General features: G+C 31.3%; 2 protein-coding genes and 1 long non-coding RNA gene across 3 annotated transcripts; all 3 read left to right on the top strand.

Moving 5' to 3' along the window:
• Positions 1–3142: 3142 nt before the first annotated feature.
• On the top strand, positions 3143–6555 carry LOC132735535 (uncharacterized). The gene is made up of 4 exons (XR_009626464.1): positions 3143–3425; positions 3706–3840; positions 4704–4731; positions 4984–6555. It is a non-coding gene; the product is annotated as an uncharacterized LOC132735535 (long non-coding RNA).
• Positions 6556–9925: 3370 nt separating this feature from the next.
• Positions 9926–16961, top strand: LOC132735531 (synaptogenesis protein syg-2-like). The gene is made up of 5 exons (XM_060722487.1): positions 9926–10039; positions 12969–13143; positions 13593–13940; positions 15673–15978; positions 16927–16961. The coding sequence occupies exons 1-5, from the start codon at positions 9926–9928 to the stop codon at positions 16959–16961; spliced, it is 978 nt and encodes a 325-aa protein (XP_060578470.1).
• LOC132735534 (neural cell adhesion molecule 2-like) lies at positions 16932–23304 on the top strand. The gene is made up of 6 exons (XM_060722490.1): positions 16932–17783; positions 18322–18654; positions 19441–19746; positions 21316–21453; positions 22068–22095; positions 22384–23304. Exons 1-6 carry the CDS (start codon positions 17549–17551, stop codon positions 22538–22540), a joined length of 1197 nt encoding a protein of 398 aa, XP_060578473.1. The 5' UTR covers positions 16932–17548; the 3' UTR covers positions 22541–23304.
• Positions 23305–23369: the final 65 nt, after the last annotated feature.

Genomic DNA, 23369 nt, shown 5'->3' with positions numbered 1-23369 from the left:
ATTGTTATAATATTGCTTTTAAAATGCTGTAAAACTGATTTTGTCTTCTAATGATTGTTTTACAGTTTTTATGTATTTATTTTTGGGGGACTTTAAAGATAAAGTTAAACGATTAAATGAATGCCAATTTACATTTCAATGATCAATGATGGATTTTTTTCATTTTACGGAAATTGTGTATGTTTGCTGGTATATGTTTGTACATATGATGCAATATTATGCATATAGATTATACATTGAGAAGAAAATAACATTATATTGATGCAATTTAATTTTATTTACTTAACGTAGAAAGCACGGCTCTATTTATGACGTTTTTCTTTCAAATGTTTGCATCATTACGCCATATATCATTTAAGTGAAACCAAATCCACCATCAGCTGTACAAACATTACCGGTCTCAGCCGGACAGCAGGTGACAATAAGGTGTACAACAACAGGAAGTAGACCTGCTGCCAGTATTATCTGGTCGTACAGGAATACAGAGCAAACTGGTGAACAGACGTCAACACTTGATGACATAACAAAAACGTTTACGGTGGCATCTTTGTTAAAGTTACAAGTTTCAGCTGAAGACAATGGCCAAACTGTCCAGTGTAAAGTTACTCATCACTTATTAATTAAACCGGCACAGCTGACTGCGTCCGTCGCCTTAAATGTAACATGTAAGTTATTAAACATTTATTACATTTATTGAACTGTTCGATGTAATCTGACTTAATAAGAGTTAATAAGTTAATAAAATCAATTATGATCAAGCTTGTACCTGACTTGAACTATCCACGAGTCCAGTCGGCTACCTTGACCTTACCAGTACTGATGTAAACTAGGGATCGGATACACCATTTCTGAATTTGCAGATATTTTATGTATATGACACAGCCTTCCTTTATTTAAGCATGGACCTCAAATGTTAGGTATTTTTATCATCATATATGTTCACTTAAAGGTTATATATAAGTTTAAGTATACAGTTTTATATTTTGTCATTATATAATAGTATAAAATAATTTATTACGTCTCGGATTTAAATATAATACGATGTACTATTGGAAGTGAAATATGTTGAAAATTAATTTTTATTTACAATCTATATAAAGAATGAAATAAATTCCCATTTTGAAAATTACTGGTGACTTGTAAATGCATTCTATTCCCATAGAAAATTAAATCAATGTGAAATGCTTTCAAAAATATTAGAGCTCTAAGAGGTACAAAGGAGTAATGAAACTATTCAATATTATCTGACATTTGAACGGATAATTTGCAAACATAAAGCTTGATATGTGTTATACATATAAACAAAATTCTATATGACAGTAGGCCAATAAAAAGGCATATTGCAGCACATGTACGCACGACGTTAACCACATTTAATGACTTCTCTGCACATGTTTGTATTTAATGTTCAAAAATGTTTGGACACTTAGGTGCACTTACTCCTTTTATTTGTTTATCATGTGTTTCCGAAGACAGCGACGTAGAAGTCCTTCTTTTATTTGATAGGTATTCGATCACGACAGTTTTTTTTTACATTTCACATTTACTAGTATCATCGAAATGCCATCAGCCTACTTACGTCCATTTTGCCTTTTTTTGTTGATGGCGATTTTGTAGACATCATTATATGGTTTAACATTTTTTGTTGATATTTTTATTTTGATTGCATTACACATAGTTTTAAATAATTTGGCTACAAATAGCGTTTTATTTTTATATTGAAATGATAATATTCATTGTATTAAATTGATACATTTCAGATCCACCAACTGTTTCTGTAAATGCAACAAACACAACAGTTAAAGAACCAAATGCCATCTTATCTTGCATTGCCAAAGGGAATCCAGACGGTAATTATAGATACGGCAAATGGATTCAAAGATGGCCAGGGTATGACGTGCCCGTGTTGGAAAGACCGGAAGTGAGACACTTGAATTAACAGCTTTAACATACGAGCACTCCGGTTTTTACACTTGTACAGCTAGTAATGGAATTAAGATATTTGGTACAAACACAGAACTTGTAGAGGGAACAGCAGTGCAGTTGCTAGTAAAATGTAAGATATAAAAAAACATGATGTGCACGTATCCTCAATCTGTACAACGTTTTATATATTATATGCTATGTTTATATGACTGTCTTATGTAATTAAATGGCATTATCTATATCTAAGAGCAAATGATGTTTTTGCATAATGACACTTATTTTTATGCAATTTGTGTCGATTACAGCATCCTTATGCTAGCTTAAATAATTTCAGTCACATGTCATTTTTACTGTCTAATCATTTCATTTTTTCATGAATGAAACATAATGCTAGAGGTGCACCGTTTTAAAATGCCGATAAAGCGTCAATCTCTTTATACTTTTTAAAGATACTGTCACGTTGTTTTGTTGGTATTTTTTTAAAATTTGAGTTATCATTTGTACCCATTTAAAAACTTATACTATATATTTTATTTTCAGCTTATCCAGTCATAGTCCGTTTAGATGCCAACATTGCCAGCAAATTGAATAGAAATAAAACTGTTGAAGTTGAATATTTCTCAATCATAGCAGGATCAGATGTAAAACTGTATAAAATTTTAAATGGTGAAATGAAGGCAGTGACTCTATTCTCTGTGACTAAGAAACTCGTTGAAATCGAAGTACCAGTGTTTTCACATTTAATCAAAACTGACGGAACGGGAGCTGATTTTACTTTTCATATAAAATCCGAGGAAGATTATGGATTTTATAATGTCGTTGTCTCAAACGTTATAGGATCCAGTAACAAATCGTTTGAAATAATACCGACAAGTAAGTCATTTGTTATAAATAAGAAGATAATTCACATTTATAGCAACAGTGTACTCCTTACATCGTTGTTTTACTGTTATTTTGATTGTGCACGATTTGCAAAAAAGAAATATTTTTATATGTTTTACAATGCAAGCTTGTTGTGTTTGTCTATTTATGTGAATATGAACGTCATAGTTCTGCGTTTTCTTAACAGCATTGGAAAGCACTGATCTTATTTATGTCAATATTTTTATGATTAAAAGTTATGTTTATTTCTGATCGTCAAAATGATTTGCAAAGATTTATAAAGATTGATTAAATCTCTTAGATATTTATTTTAGAGCCGCCAATGTCACCTAGTGATTTTACGATAGACTATATCCAGCATGACAAGGCCCGCCTCTCCTGGATGCGTGGGTACAATGGAGGATTGACACAAACATTCGTTATACAACTAGGAACAGATGAGAAATGGAGTGACGTAGAAGTGTTTGACAGAAATACAGAAGACAGAGACCGTATTTCCACAATCTTGACAGATCTTTTTGATTCAACAACATACTTTGTTAGATAATATGCATATAACGAGGAGGGAAATAGCCCTTTGTCGGAAACTCTAAATTTTACCACTTCTCCAATTAAAGGTAACAATTTTAAATTGCCATCGTTGCCATCAACACTGACTTTTCATGTCAACATTTAAACAAACCAAACTATCATTGGTTACTAGAGTTTTTAAAACATGTCCAGTTGAGTATGCAGGTACTGTACAATCAAATTTGTTTGTGTTTCTTTGCATATCTTATCTTACTATGTTTTATCAGTGTCTTTCATTTATATTATATCGTCATCATTTCCCTTAGAAATAAATCTGTTGGCTGTGCATTTATTTAAATAAACTTTTCTATTTAACTTGGTATTCAGTGAAAACGACAGTTGAGACAAACAACACTGCGATGATTATAATAGGAACAGTTCTTGGATTAATCATAGTTATCTTGCTGGTATTTTCAATATATATGATAGTACAGAGTAGACGTGAACTGACTCGGAATAAAGGTAACTCAATACATATTTGTATATATTGTTGCTTTTGTATGGTTATAAACGTTAAATGAGGATTAGCTTTTCCATGCGACGATATAAAATATGCTTTAGATAAACAGCCTTTAAAGAGTTGGGGATATTTGTTTATTTGTTTGTTTGTATGTTTGTTTGTTTGCTTGTTCCATTGTTTGATTGCGTTGGGTTAATATTTTATTTTGTTTTTGGGTTCATGTTTTATTTTTCTCTTTTGTTGTACATCTTTATTTGAAACTTGTATTTTATATCAGTGATATTATCAAAATTGTTCTGGTACTCTCGATTAGTGATTTTAATACTTTCGGGGTTAAGAATGAATTATGCTCCAGATAGCCTAAAAGACGTTGCAGTTTGAAACTTTCAAATATTTGGCTTTTCCGTGGCCCTTTTATGTTTGCTTAATAGAATATTAGAATTTTTCCTTTGTCGGACATATCAGTATGATATGTCGTGTACTCCATTTATATTGAATATATTGAAAAAGACTTGTGTCATGTTATACATTTTTAAAGAAACATAGCCATACGATTTGTGAAAAAAAAAATGTTTATCCAAGCGTTACATAAGTCATGTGCGATGTGAAATGTTCTTCATTCATAATGAATATATGAAAAACAACTTGAGTCATGTGGTTAACCTTTTCAAAATGATTCAAAACGTTATCGTTTAAAATACTTTACTTACTTGTAACTGCAATGTTTAATCAATAAGCTCAGCAAGATGTCTATCTATTTTAATGCATAAAAAACTAGAGCACACTTTGTGAATAAATTATGTTTTTACAGTACAAACTGATAAAACAAAATTATTATTATTATTTAACATTTCTTTATTTACAGATTTCTCCAGAAATACAAGCAGCAGAAGGTATGTTTCTATGATATATATTAATACTAGTATCATATAAATATTTTCGAATAAGTTTTATTACATGATAATAAAACGTGCACTTGAAATTCTTAAAAAGGAAGAGTAATAAAGCGATAAATCATCATGTAAAATTAATGTATGATAGTTTTAGCAAAATACAAATAGAATGGTTGGATACTCTAACACAGAAAAAACGTTTTGGATATGTAATTTTTTTTCTAAATGTAACGGATTTACTTCAACTTCAAGGTATGTCAATGTGGATGGCTCGAAAACTCTTCAAACAAAAGATGTAAAACTGAAAAACACATCTCACGATGTTCAAGCCTCAGAGAGTCAATATACAGAACTGGATAAAGATCTTAAAGAAGCAGAATCTGCATACGATGCTATTTCAACTATGTAAACTTTCGACGTAAAAGTGTCATTAAGTACACGTCCGTTGCGCGTTTGAGAAAAACGAAAAGTGACTTTAGACCTGTTAATGTTCATAAATTGAATGTTTCTGATTTCCATTGCCTTTAAAACATATGTTTTGACATAAAAATGGAAAGAAACCCGAACAACAAAGGAAATAATAAGCTAATATTTTGCAAAGATTGAATGATATTTCGACGGCTATTATTAAGATGTATAATTCAGATGTCGTGCATTTTTTGTGAACATAAAAAACTTTGTATCAGGCTGCTATCAAATTCATAAAATTTCTTAATATAACTAGAAATGAATACATTGTATATGATTTAAGTAAGCGTTGATTGAGTTCACGCGTCTTTTCGCGACACGTATAACATTACCATTGCTCTTTTCTTTAGAACTTTTATTCTTTCTCTTTGAATAATCATGTTTAAAATAAAATTGCATATTTCTTATCATATGATTAAAATGTTTTATCATGCATTATACTACTTTCCTGCAAAATATCTATAAAACAAGTAATTAACGTTGCAGACAGCAGTATATAATTAAACCGGGACTGCCTTGTTTGTAAGGAAGATGTGATGATGAAATCGCTATTTAAATGTTGTGCCGCATGACAACGTTTATGTTGATGACGTTAGTGACATCCCTGTTGTTTGACTGTTTATAATGTCAAACATAGGTTTAACGCTACTAGAAACAAACACAGTTATTACAATTTCAATCGAATGATGCTTAGAATTCGTGGCTTATGAATCACAAGATATAATGATAACAGATCTTATGAAATGATTAGGAGAAATATATCAGTCTAGAAAACTGTATGATGCGCGCAAATTATTACAAAAACATTTTAGTACGTATTAAATGTTACATAAACTTTTCATTGAATCTCTCTAGTTTCGCGTACGTGTGTATTAAGATCTGCGAATGCATTAAAGACTTTTTTTAAACATGGAGAATACAGTAAAGACTGTTATTCAATAAAACAAAATCATTGATCTCATAAAAATTGATCTGTAATGATTTCATGAAAGCAAACATGAAGTCCCGTCAGATCAGCTTTAACAAAATATGATAAAGATTATACTTCACAAAGAAAAACATACGTAAATGAAATTAGCTTCATAACTGACCCTAAAATATTTTCCCGAAAAGCATATCAACAAAATCTCATGAGGCACACTCTCGTAATTAAATAATTGATGAGGTCAGGTAAAATAATATAATCACGAGAACATGAGAAAATTCAACTAATAATTACGCGATGATTAACTGTGCATCTTTCAGTGATCTTTCATTTCAATTACATTGTATTTTGGAGATATTTTCTTGATTTCTTTTTTATATAAATATAACGTTATTTGATGTTATAAATTATGCCTTAGGCTAGGTGTTGTCGACGTTTAATTCTCTTTACTGGTAATTTAATGGTAATATTCGAAAATACTCAAAAAAAATACAAGACAATATCAAAAGTTAAGATACGTAGCTTAACTACAACAATGTCCACTTAAAGTAAATGTATGGATCATATACGATATATAACATTGTATACGTGTAAAACTAATATTGCATTGTACATGTATATCACATTATGCTTAGAATCTCAGTTTAATTATAGTGAATATATTTAATTTAATCAGCATAATTATAGTGATAAGTTCATTATCAGATAGATAAAAAAAAACTAAATTGTTTATATATTTGTGATGCAAAAGGGTATTGCTAATAAAAAATGTTTTACGAATGAACTTAAAGGATTCGATTTCTTCTTCAGATATTTCGAATACATAACACAAATTGCACTGTTCTGTCAATGTCAAGTGTGTAGTTTTAAGTCATTATTTCTATAATAAAGTCTCTTTTGAAAAATAAGATCGCCGTTTAGGATTAATATTTTGGAGTATATGCAATTGCACTTAAAACACGCATAAGATATTTGCTTGATTTTTAAGGCCCTTTACAGTATGCCTTATTGATTACTTTTCGAGAGATTTATGGGTAATTAAACATGGCGGATTTGTATTGCTGAAGTCCTGCAAACAGAATTTTCGCATTATTTCGCATACAAATGGACAAAAATTCTTGGAGCCTCTATATCAAATGCTTCTCCCGGACCAGAAAGGCCATATATGAACAGTTCCGAACCCCTTTGACCTATATAAATTGATCCAAGAGAGTGCCACACTCAACGGGTGGGGAAATGTCGGACTGGTCGTGAGATTTTTAAGATACAAAGTTGATAATATTGAATCATATCTTTATGTTCAAAGCGCCACGACTCCGTTTGCTAGACTATAAAATTAAATGATGAGGACCCGGTGAAATTAGTGAAAAACTTAATTGATGCCAATTTGAAACTTGACACGTCTCAGTGTTTCCTCATGTGTGAATTTAGACTTTGCCACGTGGTCACACCACGGACTTCACATCTTAATAGGAACAGACCAAAACCAAGAATTATATTGGCCAAATTCAGCAACGCTGGTGAAGTTAATGCACTGGTGGGCTATACACATCGTCTCAAAAAGTCTGTAGTATTGGCATTTCAAGCAATTACCCAAGGGAGATAGGCGATGAGGGAAAAAACTGTGTGCCCGAATTCTAGCTTAAACGAGGTGAATTTTGTAAAGACAATGTGAAGATATGGTACCCAGCTGCATTGCTAGGTAATGGTCGTATCACTCGCACCTTCTTTCTGGATTGGCCCGATATTCACAAAGAATCTAAAATTACCGACGAACACAAACGTATTTCTTATACTCTTAAATCCGAATCAGAGTGTATTCGACAAGCATAATTATGATGTATAGCTTTCAACCCTTCTGAAGAAAGCCCCGATCCGCCTCCTTACATATCAAACCTAGCTGAAAGGTTAGTTGTTGTTACATGAGTACATTTAGATGTTTCATCACTGTTCCCATGTTAATTACCAGTACATTGTTTAAAACTTTATTTTCCGTCATGTTGTTCTGTTTATAAGCCGGACACGAATAAAGTTTATGTTGTTATTAGTTCGGAATACGGAAATATTCTTTCGTCTGCTGTTGACTTCTTTTTTTGATAAATCATTGCATGACTAAGAATAAAAGCACATTTATTACTTTCATTCCATTTTTCAAGAGTTTGTTATCAAATTTTCCTTTAAAATAATAACAGCATCCCATGACACATTATAATATAGAGCTTCATTAAGTTAGCAGATTTTTTGGTTTATATTGGAAAAATAAAGGTTTCATTCTCAATCGAAGATTTATTTTCAGACTAGAACCATGAATGGTCTTGCATTCAATGTAAACTTGTAGATTTCTTTGAGTTAATATTGTAGTTAAAGCGATGAAAGAAAGCCCGGTGTCGTGTATTGTCTGAGGGCTTGGCTGTGTAACATTTGAGAATTTCAGTATATGCAACTTACTTACGGATCGTCTCAAAAGAAGTATATCATGAACACAATTGCTATTTATTTATGCAATCATATATGCGTGATAAAACTTCAAAATTGTTTGCGTACGAATGATAACAGCTCAAATGTGTAAGTGGATAGCTATAATTGTAGTGGTTAAATTCGTAATTGAAAGACCATGATACGTTTTGTAAGACAATGATACGTTTTGTTTTTATTTCACTGTATATGTAAGGAAGATATCTTTGTTTAAATTTCAGAGATATATTTATGAACTTTGCTAGTTAAAATTCCTGTTAGTGTATTTTAAACTATATCTTAAGTTAAATAAACCAGGGTATGATTGATGTATAGCCTTTTTACAACATTATACATTTCGATGTATATACATGATATATATAAATACACAAAAATACAACTAGGAAGTTTTAAACGTTTATTGACATGTCTTAAATGTGTCTTTAATAATCATGTTTTTCTCTATACTTATCATTGGAATATGTATTTCGTTCTCACAAGGTAATCCTTAAATCATATATATTTCTATATAACTATTGTTTTATTAAACAAAGGTCTTTCATTTTATGTTTTTTAAAAGTTTCATTAAGTGCTTTTCGTTAGTAACTTGTATATACGTTACGAAAACTATTATATTTCATTTTGAAAAATTATTTCATTATTGTCAACTGATATATGAAATGACCACTTGCAGAATCTTTAGTTTTTATGTTAAACAGTACAAAATGTATACATAAATTTTAATTATGAAATTTTTTTATGTGCTGATTGGATAAAAGTCCGTATCACTTAGTTTTTACACGCATACATATATAATAATAAAACTGCATACGATATAAAAAATAGAAAGGAGAAGAACTTTCAATATTTTCTTTGTAAAAATATCTCAAAAATAATTAATTTAATGTTGATTTGTTTTGTTATTTTTCAATGAAATATCATACTTACTTAAAATTAATCATTCACGTTTTTTTAAATAATAAGCTCGTTACATTTTTATCACTTGTCGATAAATTTCTATATAATTTTCAATCAAGATATCTCTCCTTATACACTTTTATGAAAAGAAGAAGGCAGACATGATGTATTTGGGAAATCATACGAGTGTTCACTATTATTTAAATACTAGAATAAAACAACTAATTTACTAAATGATGAGAATTGCTTATATCTAAACTTGACAATACACAACAATGACATTCGATTTATGATATTTTACTTTGAAAGGTACAACCACTTTTTAAATCCCAAGGCTGGAACTGGGGGGATGATACATTTCAACAGTAGGGTTTTCTGTAATATTGGCTCTACTGGTTGGTATGGATTTTAACAGATCCTTAGTACTAAATGGAGGTGTGTTTAGACCAGAAGACAACAACAAATATACAGAAAACCAGAGGAACATCATCGTTCACATTGACAATACGCAACACTGACATACTGATGGAGGAGATTATAGATGTAAAAATGGGATTTTGATCAGAGTCAGTTTAAACGTTCTTAAAATAGAATGTAAGTTTTTAAACAAAGAAACAAATAATACAATACAAAGCATATATCAATGTTTATTGTGAAAAGAAATAAAATTCAAATAATTTAGACAGATGATATTCCATTTTAGGATATTATGTTAAATACATGTAAATAGAAGAATTGAAAAAGTTAGGTTTAAATTTACTGAACCCAGTTGAATTTGAAATCTATCGTGAGAGCCTCTACACGAATAAAATATTCTATTTGCCACACATATAATACAAGAACGGTAAAACTGTTAAAAAGAGTCATTTTTGCATTGCCGCGCCAATAATGTAATGCTAAGATTAGAGCACTTAAACGCTATTTTTATATCTTAAACGTAAATGACGTCATGTCAAAGTGTTATTATACTAGTGTTATATCGTTTTTGTGAAATTGCTTTTTTACACTCCAAGGTTTATGTGATAAATGACTTTCATTTGATAATCGCCCCTCATTTGATATATCATAAAAACAAAAATGAAACAACTAAAACTGCTTTGTACATGTATATGGCTTGAAACATTGCAAATGATAGCTCTCACGTGGTTCAACGTCTTTTCCATATGTTATTATTACTAAAAGCAAACGGGATGAGTAACTACACATATACCATAAAGTATAGAAAGATCGTATTGTTCCATTCGTACAAGATCAATATATTTAGAAATTATTGAAACAGAAAAATAAAGCTCTGAAATGTCAAAACAAGGATAATTTATCATATACTTATAAAATGAAATATTGATAAATATTGAAATAAAATGAATATTTTAATTTTCGTACTTTCACTTTTGTCGTACCGGACTAATTTATTCTAAATTCAGTCATTAAACAAAATTAAAGGGGGAAGTCTTTTGAAACGTAAAGACGAAAAAAAAGGAAAGGTATGTAATAATAAAAAAAACGAGATTTTTTTTATCAATAACAGATTTATTTTCATCTCGTGGTTTGAAAATTATGTTTCACTCGTGGCTACCGTCACTCGTGAAAATCGATTTATATGTACCACCCGATGAAAAATTAATCCCGTCTTTATAGGCAAGTTTTAAAGTTTTTATTATATATGTATGATATTATCTTAACGGTATTTTATTATTATTTATAAATTATATTATGCACACCCCTTTGCACATTGAAGTAAAGTGTTTATAATCAAGTAAAAATGGTTTTTATTTTGTAGGTAAAGCATCATCAGCTACACACAGCGTAAACAAGTGGAAAGAAAGTACAGATAAACAGTAGATAAACTATATCCTGCCTACACCAACACTTACTGCTACATTTAAAAGACAGGTATTATTCTATGTTATGAAAAAAGTTAGTGATACACAAAATTCACTAATTGATAAACAGAGCACTTTTATTGAATATAAGTGACGAAATTAAAGGTTTAACAATGTATATATGTATTCTATTGTAAAATAATAAAATAAACATGCAAGAATATTTTCAAACATTTGGTAGCATCAGAGCTGAACTGATTATGAAACAATAATCGATAAATAGAATATTCATTATGACTCAATTTACTTTATGCACCCATGTATCAGTAGTTTTCCTAAACTATGCTTACATGTAAATGAAAATCGGTGTCGTGTATTAGAATCTATTTTTCATTAAAAATCTTCAGAACATCTACATATTTATGTTCCATTATGTGACGAATCTTTTGGAACTTATTTCTCACTAAGGCAGTACAACGTTCTACTAAGTAAATACTGATGTACTGCTACGTGAACCTATTTACATTATATTTGGGCTTATTCACTTATGTTTCTTTTGCATGCTACAGTTAGCCGCTTCATTTGACAAATTTGCTTTCATCTCATCAAATAAGAAATTTATTTAATTACAAAAGAGATCATTTAAAAACCATCAGCATATGTTGCTTAGCGCTTAATATTTGAGAAAATGCTTAAAATAACGATGTCTATGATCATAACGATGTGACTGAAGAGCTGTCTGTACATGTACAAATATATTTTCGATGAGACCTATCTACCTACAAAGTTTCATGTTGGTACCTCTTATAATTTTAGAGTAATGTCCCGGACAAAGTTCAAAGTGTCAAAATGAACAAAGGGCAATAACTCCAAAAAATAGGCAAGAAAGAGTTACGGTTCTTGTGCACTGCAAACCTACTGAATGAGATCTATTTATCTGCAAAGTTTCAAGTTGATATCTCTTATAATTTTAGACTTATGTCCCGGATAAGGTTCAAAGTGTACAAATAAACAAAGGGCAATAACTCCAAAAAATAGGCAAGAAAGAGTAACGTTTCTTGTGCACTGCATACCTAGTCAATGAGATCTATCTACCTACAAAGTTTCATGTTGATACCTCTTATAGTTTTAGAGTTATGTTCCGAACAAAGTTCAAAGTGTAAAAATAAACAAAGGGCAATTATTCAAAAAAATAGCCTAGGCAGAGTTACAGTTCTTGTGCACTGCACACCTACTCAATAAGATCTATCTACCTACAAAGTTTCATGTTGATACCTCTTGTTGTTTCTAAGTAATGTCCCGGACAAGAAAAGCGGACAGACGGACGAACAGACGGACGTTCTAACGGGACAGTAATTATGTGGCTACTCTATTGTTCTCTCTATTGTTCTTTTTAGCCACACAAAAGAAAATAGCCACATAAAAGCATTACGGAATGAATGACATCAAAGAGAAAGAACAGTTACCTATTGTCCTTCTAGCCACATTATTACTGTCCCGTGAGAGCGGAACTTACGGACGGACAAGGCGGCGACTATATGCTCCCCCGAAATTTTTCGGGGAGCATAAAAACATTTAAACCGTGACATTACTCATGATTATAAAAACCATATACCAAACATATAGTATAACGAGTATCTATTTAACAGAATAGCGCCATCCAGATACCAGGATCTTCAGCATGTTCAAGTAGCACACAGTATACAGGCTACTATAGATGTGTTTGGACTTCTAGTAACTCTTTAGATGATGGGTCGTATACATACAACATTGTTGTTACAACAATCACACAAGCTTCTCCTCTAACAGGATCATTTAAAATAGGTATGTGAGGTAGGATTCTTCTTATAATTATTTTCTATTTTCAAAATTTTTATCAACTTCCTATTCTACGGATGATAGGAAATTTGATAGGACCTTTGATATACGTTACCTCTGAGGAATAAAACGACATCTATAAAGTAAAATGATAATGACCTTTATTAATACTCTAACACATTTGTCATGTGACCAGTCATTATTTAAATAAAACTCAATCTATTACAAGTATACACCTACAAACAATTATAAACTTTATATTTGTACGTCATCAGTTTGTAGACAGTTACATAGTGTATAGTTTTTAACGTCAAAAAGTTGTAACAAAAATTGAATTACTGAAAGTCTATGTAATATCATGCTTTCAGGTTATCCGGTGTTTTATCATCCGAAAAAAAAATGATTTTAAATGAAACCAACTTGGCATTAATATAAAGCTGATTTGATCATTTCAGCGTCACCTGGAAAACCCTTAATCTCAAATGTTATACAGTTGAATGCTAGTCGTGAAGTTGTTTACGGAAATGAAGGACAATCTCTGACAATACGATGTACTTCAACTGGAGGATATCCCACACCAACAGTTACCTGGTATAAGAACAGTATATCTAGCTCTAACCAGTTGGCCTTTTCAAGTTCAGGGACATTACAAAGTGATGGTACATACACTGTCAACCTACAACATACATTTACACCTGCTACATCAGATGATAGGAAATATTTCATATGTAGATCGTACTATCCTCAAGCTGATAGTGCTCAAGAAGGATCAAATAACAAATCTGTGTTACTTTACTTAAGATGTGAGTAATAAATAATTAACTTTTCTCTTTATAAAAGAGAGCTTCTAAAACGTACTGTTATAATAAACGTGCATATTTTGATGTTTCATATATTTTTGCTGTTTGTAAGGAGCTGAAGAAATGAATATAGTAATTGAATTATTAGGCAAATTTTGGTTACATTCCCGAAATATCCCTGAAAATGTAATCTGACATTGTATCTTCACATTATGATTGGTCTAACTATAAATGTTGAATTGAAACTAGCTTTCATCACATTAACAAATGTTTTGTCGGTTTATCTATAAAAAAAATGTAATGAGTAATGCGAGAAACGGGTCGTCCGTCAGCCCCACCGTATTATAGTAACTCATAAACTATAGCTGCTATAAAGTTGATGCTTTATAATTCAAGTAGTATAAAAGTGCCACTCTTTCGTCATAAAGTCTAACGTGCAATTTGTGTTCCCGCCTGGTCCATAACTTCGGCATACAAGACGGGGTTTATAAATTTGTAAAAGTAGTAATCCTGACTACCATCAGTTGATGATATCTCGCATGCCGGACATAGGTCCTTAGGTCAAATCGCAGGTCACAGCAGGAATATAACGTTATGAATTACTAATACAAGTATATCAGTGCAGTTTTTATTCCATATATTTTTTCCTTGAATGATTAAATTTTTCATCAATTGTTACATATGACCAGTATTTTTGGAGTTATTGCCCTTTTAAATATTTTCAAATCTAATTTTTTGTCTGGGAAATAACTAATGTTTTTTGGAGTTATCAATTTAAAGCTTCATTGATTGATGAATATTATTTTTTGAAAATACTGGAGATACTGTCCTTTGTAATTTTAATACATACGTTTTGACAAAAACTTTTCAAAGATATCGACTTGGACGATAAACTTTTACGAGTTTTTTCTACTTTATATTAAAGTTTAAGAAAGGAGTGATCTTTCAAGAACAATGAGAACAAACATAAAAAGATCAATACAGCAGACGTTCAATGAATGTTGCAAATGTCACAACAGTTTTCTGCCATATTGAAGGTTCCGTGATAACCGCCGTATGAACACATCTGCGGATGTTTCTAAATACAAAATTTCACTATTTTCGTGTGTTGGATTCTGCTTAAGCCTGTGCGAAAGCCGTGGACGGTAACTTGCACTTTCCAGTACCGTCCATGAGCAGGCTCAATCAAACCGAGCCTACAACCTTTTCAATTTTGCCGTGTTGGACTTTCTATGCAGATTCTGTTTTTCTGTATTTGTTCGAAAAGGTAATGAAAGGTGCCGCATCTTTTACGTTCCCTATCGCTAAGACAGTATTCAATATTTAACAATTAACTTATTTAAATCAATGAGTGTGAAATAAAAAGAAAATATAAAAATACTGAAATGGGTTCGGTAACTTACTGGAAAGGCATTTGAAGATTAAAGATGTACATGCATTTGTTTTCTCAACAATCACAGAAAGCACTCTCTTACAATGTCTTAAGTATTTATCGGGATGATAGAAGGTCCAAACTCGAATTAACATGTAAAGGACATGCAATGGATGTCTTTAATATGATCATTCCAATGCATAGTGCCAAATACATTCATATTGATGCTAATTGAGATCGTTGGAAATGTAGCTGTAACTAAAACAATGACTGTAGCTGTATAAGAACGCAGATGCTTAAGCTTAATATATCAATTAGTCGAACAATGCCTGTCATTTTATTACGGTTATTTCTTTCTTTCAGTGAAGCCAAACCAGCCAACAGTTACGCAGACAACTGTTGTATCAGCTGGTAGTACTGTAACGGTAAGATGTACAACGAGTGGGTGTAGACCAGCAGCCAGTATATCCTGGTTATATCAAGGTGTGACGTATAGTGGCAGTACAACAAACACACCTGATGCTGCAATAGAAACATTTACAGTTGTTTCTATATATACCAGACAGGTAACAGCTGCGGATAATGGACAAAGTATACAATGTATAGTTACTCATCCTGCATTAGTGAGTCCAGCACAGCTGACTAGATCAACAAATTTAAATATTCAATGTAAGTAAATATTAAATAGACCAGCATACTTAAAATTGTAAAATAATTTATTATACACTTGTATATCAAGAAAAATATGTAGGTTACCATTGTAGGTTATAAATCAGAAAATCGAATGTACAATATTACCGACTTCAAACACATAAATGTGAAATCCTAATACTGATAATACAAGGGTTGTCTAAATAAGTCATAAATATTTTACCGAGTATTACACATACTATTTGTAACAGAATTCGACGCGAAATCCGGCGTCATAATATTGTGATATCTGAATGTATATCCTTTTCGTAGTACCTCGTCTGTGTGGAATAGACTTTTAATGTGAGGCTACCTACTTACACAAGACTAACATTAATTGCCAATGTTCAGGATAGTCAATTTAACAGTCTAAAATTTCTGAAACATTGCGAGTTGTCTGTTTTGCTCAATAGTATTTAAACTTACTTCACTGTTCATGATCGCTTGACTGTGGTCATCCAATTTTTTATGTAACTTATTGTTGTTTTTTCTTATGACACTTGTAAACTAATGATCCAAGTATGGGTATTCAAGTGCTTCTCACAAAATAATATTAAGCATGGTCGTAGGTATCATTAGCACTGAAAGCAGATATTGATTAACTTCTGAGTCGCGTCAGTGATTTGGTATGAGCATTTTATGAAGAAAACAAATTTCTTGCAATTTCCTTGAAATTATGCCAAATATAGCGTCAAACCGTCAACGTCATAACATTAGGCAGACTTTTTTCTTCATCGACCACTTACTTTGATTTGAAAATAATGGGTATGGTTTGTAAAATTACAATTACAATCAGGTATGTTTTAATGCTTTAGTTTTAGTAGCAGTGTTTTATTTATGCGTAAATGTTTCTTATTTCATTTCAAATGATGGTAATACACCTAAGCAAATAGTTTAAGGCTAAGGCTTATATTGTTTGTATTACAGTGATTGTTTACGATTTTGTGGGGCAGCCCTCGTAGTAAGGAAATTGAAGCTTAAGAGAATAGTAGCATTTCTTGATTTTACATAAAGACCACCTAGCACATAGTTCTGTTACATTGAAATAGAGACGGACAGGTCTAGCAAAATAAATTTATTTCTGGTCTTTTAGGATAAAACATTCCGAAGAATTCAATGCGTAATCGTGTTCAAAATCAATTATTGCCTAAGTTGGAGCCAGAGGGCGTGAAAAATGTTGCACTATGCAGTATGATAGGTTAATAAGTTAAGTATTGTAAAAGTCGTACAATATGTAAGGTGAACCTAATTTGCACTGCCATTATTGGAATTGTTTTGACAAATGACAATTAAGCACTACATTTTTATTGTTCGACTGTTTTGTTGTGAAGGCGGATAATAAATAAAAAGCTATGTTTGAATATTATAGAAAATAATTGAAATTTCTGTAGGAATGTTCATGCATAGCCTGAAGTAACTCTTTTTAATATAAAGAAAATTGTGTTTGTTTCTTTATTTGTTTGTTTTTTTGTTGTTGTTTTTTTCAGTTCCCCCGAATGTTTCAGTAATTGCAACAAACACTACGGTTAAAGAATCTAATACTTTGTTAATGTGTATTGCAAAAGGTGCTCCCGACAGTAATTATAGATACGGAAAATGGATTCAAAGATGGCCAGGATATGGAGTGCCTGTGTCAGTGAGGCCCGGAAGTGAGACGCTAGAACTGACGGGTTTAACATACGAGCACTCCGGATTTTATACGTGTACTGCCAGTAATGGAATTAAAGTCTTTGGTACAAACATAGAATTTATTGAAGGAAAAGAAGTACATTTACTTGTGAAATGTAAGATCTTTGTTGATAAATGTCGTTTTATTATATATTTTATTCTACAACTGTAATAGTCTCATTTATATATAAAGCATTTTCATCACTACTACTACTTTGTTTACATTTCGCAACTTTTATGACAAATAATTTGAAATTCAGTGCTTCTTTCTTCATGTGAAAAGCACTTACATGCTCTTAAACGATTATTTTCATTTACATTATATTTACATTATGCCTCAGAAATGAATATCTTTTCCTTCCGTAGAAAGGGCAAACAAGTTTAAATGATTTTGTAGTAATGCACTTAGAACATATGAGATGCTTATCACCTTTTAGAAAAAGTGTTGTATGTAAAATATTGGTGTTAAAGATAGCAAAATGTAAAGAAAGCATTATTTTAAACTCAATACAAAATCTTAAATAACTATATCTTACTTATTGCCGAAACGCAAAAGAGGTCACAAAAATAAAAGGCCTTTAGAATTTAAAATTTTGATATTATGCATATTTGAGTATTATTGGAACTTTAATCTATATGTTCTGTTTTCTGTAGCGTTTCCAGTTATAATCACTATGGATGACAAATTTGCAAGCAGGATAAATAAAAATGTAACTGTCAAGGTGGACTATTTCTCGAACGTACCTGGAACAGAAGTGAAACTTTATAAAAATGTAAATGGTGCGGGAAAAACAGGCGTTACCTTATTTGTGGATAAGAATCCTGTTGAAATTGAGTTACCCGTATTTTCACACTTTGTCAAAATCAACGGTACAAGGTCTATCGTAACAATTCCAATAAAATCAGAAGTGGATTATGGGTCATATATTGTTGTTGTCTCAAATGAAATAGGTTCTAGTAATAGGTCATTTGAAGTTGTGCTGACAGGTGAGTCATTTACAAGGAACTATTTATCTTTTTGTCTTTGGTTATTATTCGCGATTTCAAATTAAACATACGTTTCTCAAAACGGATAAGGAAATCCTGCAACGTTATATAAAATAGCGGTAATGGAAAATCATATATCACATAGATCCATCTCCCACTGAAAAGCGAACACCTTAATTACTTATTCCTACACACACACGCGATATTAACTCATTTATAAAAAACAACTATTTTTTATTAGGATCAAATAAGTTCAAATTTTGGTTTTAGAGTGTCAGTTGAATAGAAATATATTTATAATAAATTTCACATTAATGTGAGACCAAACAACAGATTGTGTGCAACTAGGTAGGCAAAATGCCCTTACCTGTTGTTATAAAAAATAACACAATTTTAGAATTGACTTATTCCATCGTTAACACTAATGTTGACACATCGCATGATCAAAATTCATGTGTTTATTATAATAATGTTACTCCGTCATTAAGGAATCTTATTCTTATTTATTTTCATCGAATATTTGGTCAAATTAACTGTGTCGGAAGAAAAACTTTGCATGTCAAAATATTTGCAGTTTAGATAAGCCAAACCATTGACTGTGAAAATGATTGTATACTTAGTGTATTGATACCAGTGCTGCATAATTAAAGATTATGAACAAAGTAACAAATAATTATAATTATATAAAATAATGATAATCGAAAAAAATCGTGAATAATCGACAAAATACGATGTTACGCGAAGAAGGAGCATATGAAAATTCTCACTTTCCTTTTTTCAAATTAGAGCAACCAGGTTCACCGAGAGGTTTTACAATAGACTATATTCAGCATAACAAGGCGCGTTTGTCGTGGATGCGTGGATATAATGGAGGCTTGACACAAACTTTCGTTATACAAGTAGGCACAGATGAAAAGACATGGAGTGATGTGAAAGTATTTGACAGAATTACTAAAGACGAAAAGCCAATAACCACTGTCTTGTCAGATCTTCATGATTCAACAACATACTTTGTTCGAGCATACGCATATAATGAGGAAGGAAATAGTCCTTTGTCTAAAACTCTTAATTTTACTACATCTTCAATCAAAGGTAAGAGTTCTTAGAAAATGAATTAACTGTTGATAACTTTCAAACGCGTGTTAGCCTTTTATGAATGAATATCCTTGAATAACAAAGATAATCAAATCCGATAAGTTTTCACATGATGACAATAAAATGTTTCTGTATGTCGTTTAATTTGTTTTTCTGATTTTGATATGACACCGTTTTGTCATTGCCATTAGCACCGACATGTATTCATTCCAAAATCTGAATACAGTTAAGGGAATCATTGACGCGTTGCAACATTTCCTGATACCTCCGATGAGTTTTAAATATGAATGCATCTAAGCAGGTAAAATGTGATTCTTTATAGGTTTCATTGATTTGTTTTAAATTCTGTTTACTCGAAGTATTCACCGCTAACAGATACTCTTTTTAGATGACGACATTGAAATATTGCAAAAGGTGATAAAAGTTCGACGCGTAGCGTACGTTTCAGCTTTTGAAACAAAAAGAAGTCACAAGAGGAAAGGTTAGGTGAAAACGGAGTATTGGGGAGGACAGCGACTTTTCCTCCTTCAGAAATTCTTGCACTATAGACGCCTTGTGCGATAAAACGTTGTCATGAAGCAATCTGACACTTGCCAAACCAACCTGACGCGGGCTTCATTTTGGAATGCATTTCTTAGATTTTCGAAGAAGTTTTGCCTGGTAAAATTTTGCATAAACATATTTACCTTTAGGAAAAGCAAACTGTATGGCGGGAGCTTGAGTTGTAAGGAAAATGGCAAACAGTTTCTTCTTTATATTGGGTCTTTTTCACAAAGCATGGCCTTTTGTTTGTTTTCGTTTTGGTTCATAATAATAACAACCCATGTTTCATGATCAGTGTCTACATTTGTAAGAGACGGTTCAACGTATTTTGTATACTATTTAAGCAACAACTTCTTTCTGCGCATCTATCAGTAAATGGGGTATCTATCTAGCACAGAAATTTTGTGAATGGTATGAGCTGCTCCTACTTATGTGCCAACGATACTAGCTATTTGCCTAGTGGTGTATTTTGCATTGATATTTACTATTTCTTTTACTTTAGCAGACGTTGTTTATTTAGGCTGACGTACGCGTGCGCATATTCAGTCGAAATTTATCCACATTTGACTTAATTAAACCTACAAATAACTGACGAAAAAGACATTTCATTTTGTCCATATACAGAAAAGGTTTCATCAAGTTTTCATGTCTTTTCACCCTATGTCAAGAAGACAACGATTCTTATTTTATGACCGTATTTCAATGGCATACTATAAACTTCTTACTACAGTATACGAGTAGACAATGTATAGCAAGCAATAAACACAGTTAAAGTATTGGGATTTTAAAGAATGAGGCATTATGCATATTAAGCCAATAACATTCGTTTCCTCGCGTTTGTCAAAATATTGAACGATAGATGCATTTATATTTGAAACTCCTCATATACATAGCGGTTGCTATCAAATAAACGAATATATTTGTGCAAGTTGTCCTTTAAAATTCATTGTATAAACGAATATCAACACATTTTCTTCTCTGAACATATGTACTAATAATTATTCTTTCAAATATTTTACATAGTGAAGGTCACTATTGAGGCAAATAACACGTCTACGATTATCATGGGAGTAGTTCTCGGCATTGTTATAGTTGCGTTTGTAATATCAATGTACGTGATAGTACAGCTCAAGAGGAAACTTGAACACAATCCAAACAAAGGTAACCCAGATTATATTTGCAAATTATTTTAATTTTTAATAGTTATCTTTCAATGGATATAATCATTAGCCTAAGACTATTTAAAAGGGAGTTTTAGAATAAAATTGAAACTAACTGGTGTGTTATATTTAAATAACAACATATTTCTTTCCAGTGACATTTTAGTTTTCAACTATCCATTTAAAGGTTGCTCTCGTTACTCTCATGACATTTACCTTTTTCCAGAATGTTTTATTAATTTGCTGGGAAAATCAATACACAATATATGTTATTGTAATTAATTTTAACAGAAAGACGACCATTCGAGAAACGAAAAATATTGTATTCACATATACATTTATAGTACTTGTATGATTACGAAATGGTTCATGTATAAACATATTGAACAAAAGGAAAACAAGCATGTCATGTGATAAACCACTTAAAATGAACTATGGACAAGCAACATTTGATATTGATTCAAAAATACTTAACTTGTTTTTGCGATTACGTTAATAATTTGTCTTCCTATCTTGTATTTTCATAAAAATATTGTTAACGAGAAGCTATAAATTATTGTTGAAGAGAAACTAGAACCAACGTTATGAATATCACGTGTTTGTACTTTTTTACAGATATCTCCAAAGATACAAGCAGCAGAAAGTAAGGTTTATGAAATAAAAACATTTATACATTTATAAACATAGCATAATAGTTATACTTGTGTTCAAATCATTAGGCAGCATCTATGTTTAGAAATGCCAAATTATTTCATGATATGATAATAACACATTTGTAAATCCTAGTATGAAACAGCAATGGGAATTAAGAGAACATATATAAGAAAAAATAAATAACAGGTTTAGGAAATAAATATAATGGAGCCCCTATGTACAACAACACAAAGAACACAAAAATTTCAGCTTTTTAAAGTTTTATTTATTCTTTTAGGTATGTAAATGTGGATGATTCGATCAAACTGAAAACAGAAAATGTAAAGAAGAAAGGCACATCTCCCGATGTTCAAGCCTCAGAAAGTCAATATACAGAGCTTGATAAAGATCTGAAGGAAGCAGAATCTGCATACGATGCTATTTCAACTATGTAAAATGACAACGTACACGACGTGTCATTTAGTACACGTCATATCCACGTGTTTGCTGGACCTTAAGATAATTCAGAGATAGTTCAGAGAATTTATGCATATGATAAATATTGAGGAACTTTTTTTTCAAATTCCTTTATGCTTGCTATAAAGAATGTTGTCTTGACATAAGCGTGTATTCAATGCTATTTTTTGTTTTTTTAAAATGAGGACGTAAACGTGACAGTAACTGCGCGTCAGATTCATGTTTGTGTTAAACTAAAAGTAGATCACCAACGTACATCAGTTGAATACATGTGTTATATATAATTAGTAAGGGTCTTTTTATAATTTCGTTATGTTAACGATAAGAAATCTGTTTTGTCATCTACATAGATAAAGACTTAGCGAAATAATATTTACATATTATCAACTGGAAGAATGGCTTTCGGAACAGAATGTAAAATTTATTCGTAATGAATTTTTTGTTTTTAAAAATGAAATTGTTTTTTTACTTTAAATAAAAGCTACTTTAAAGCTGCATTTTATAAATATGTAAAGAAATTTCGGAGTAGGTCTAAAAACAAGCATTCTACAGATTAATTTTACCTTTTAAACAGTATTGTTGTAAATATAATCAAATAGTGTTCCGAAAACTCCACTGTAACACTCACGTTCGTTTACGAATTTTAACATGCAAGTGAAGAGTATAGATAGCTCTTGTATGCGCTCATGCAATTGACACATCACAGTGTGAAGCATTAAAAAACAGTTGTTGTTATCTGGAACCCGGTAACTGACGGATTTTCCCATTTAACGGATGTGCAAACCCACTGTTACGGCTATTCTTTCA

Source organism: Ruditapes philippinarum, unplaced genomic scaffold (genome assembly GCF_026571515.1).
Source record: "Ruditapes philippinarum isolate M1 unplaced genomic scaffold, ASM2657151v2 ctg9112_1_1_1_1, whole genome shotgun sequence".
Taxonomy (NCBI): domain Eukaryota; kingdom Metazoa; phylum Mollusca; class Bivalvia; order Venerida; family Veneridae; genus Ruditapes; species Ruditapes philippinarum.
Note: the sequence above shows the minus strand (reverse complement) of the source record. Positions and strands in the feature narration are given on the sequence as shown.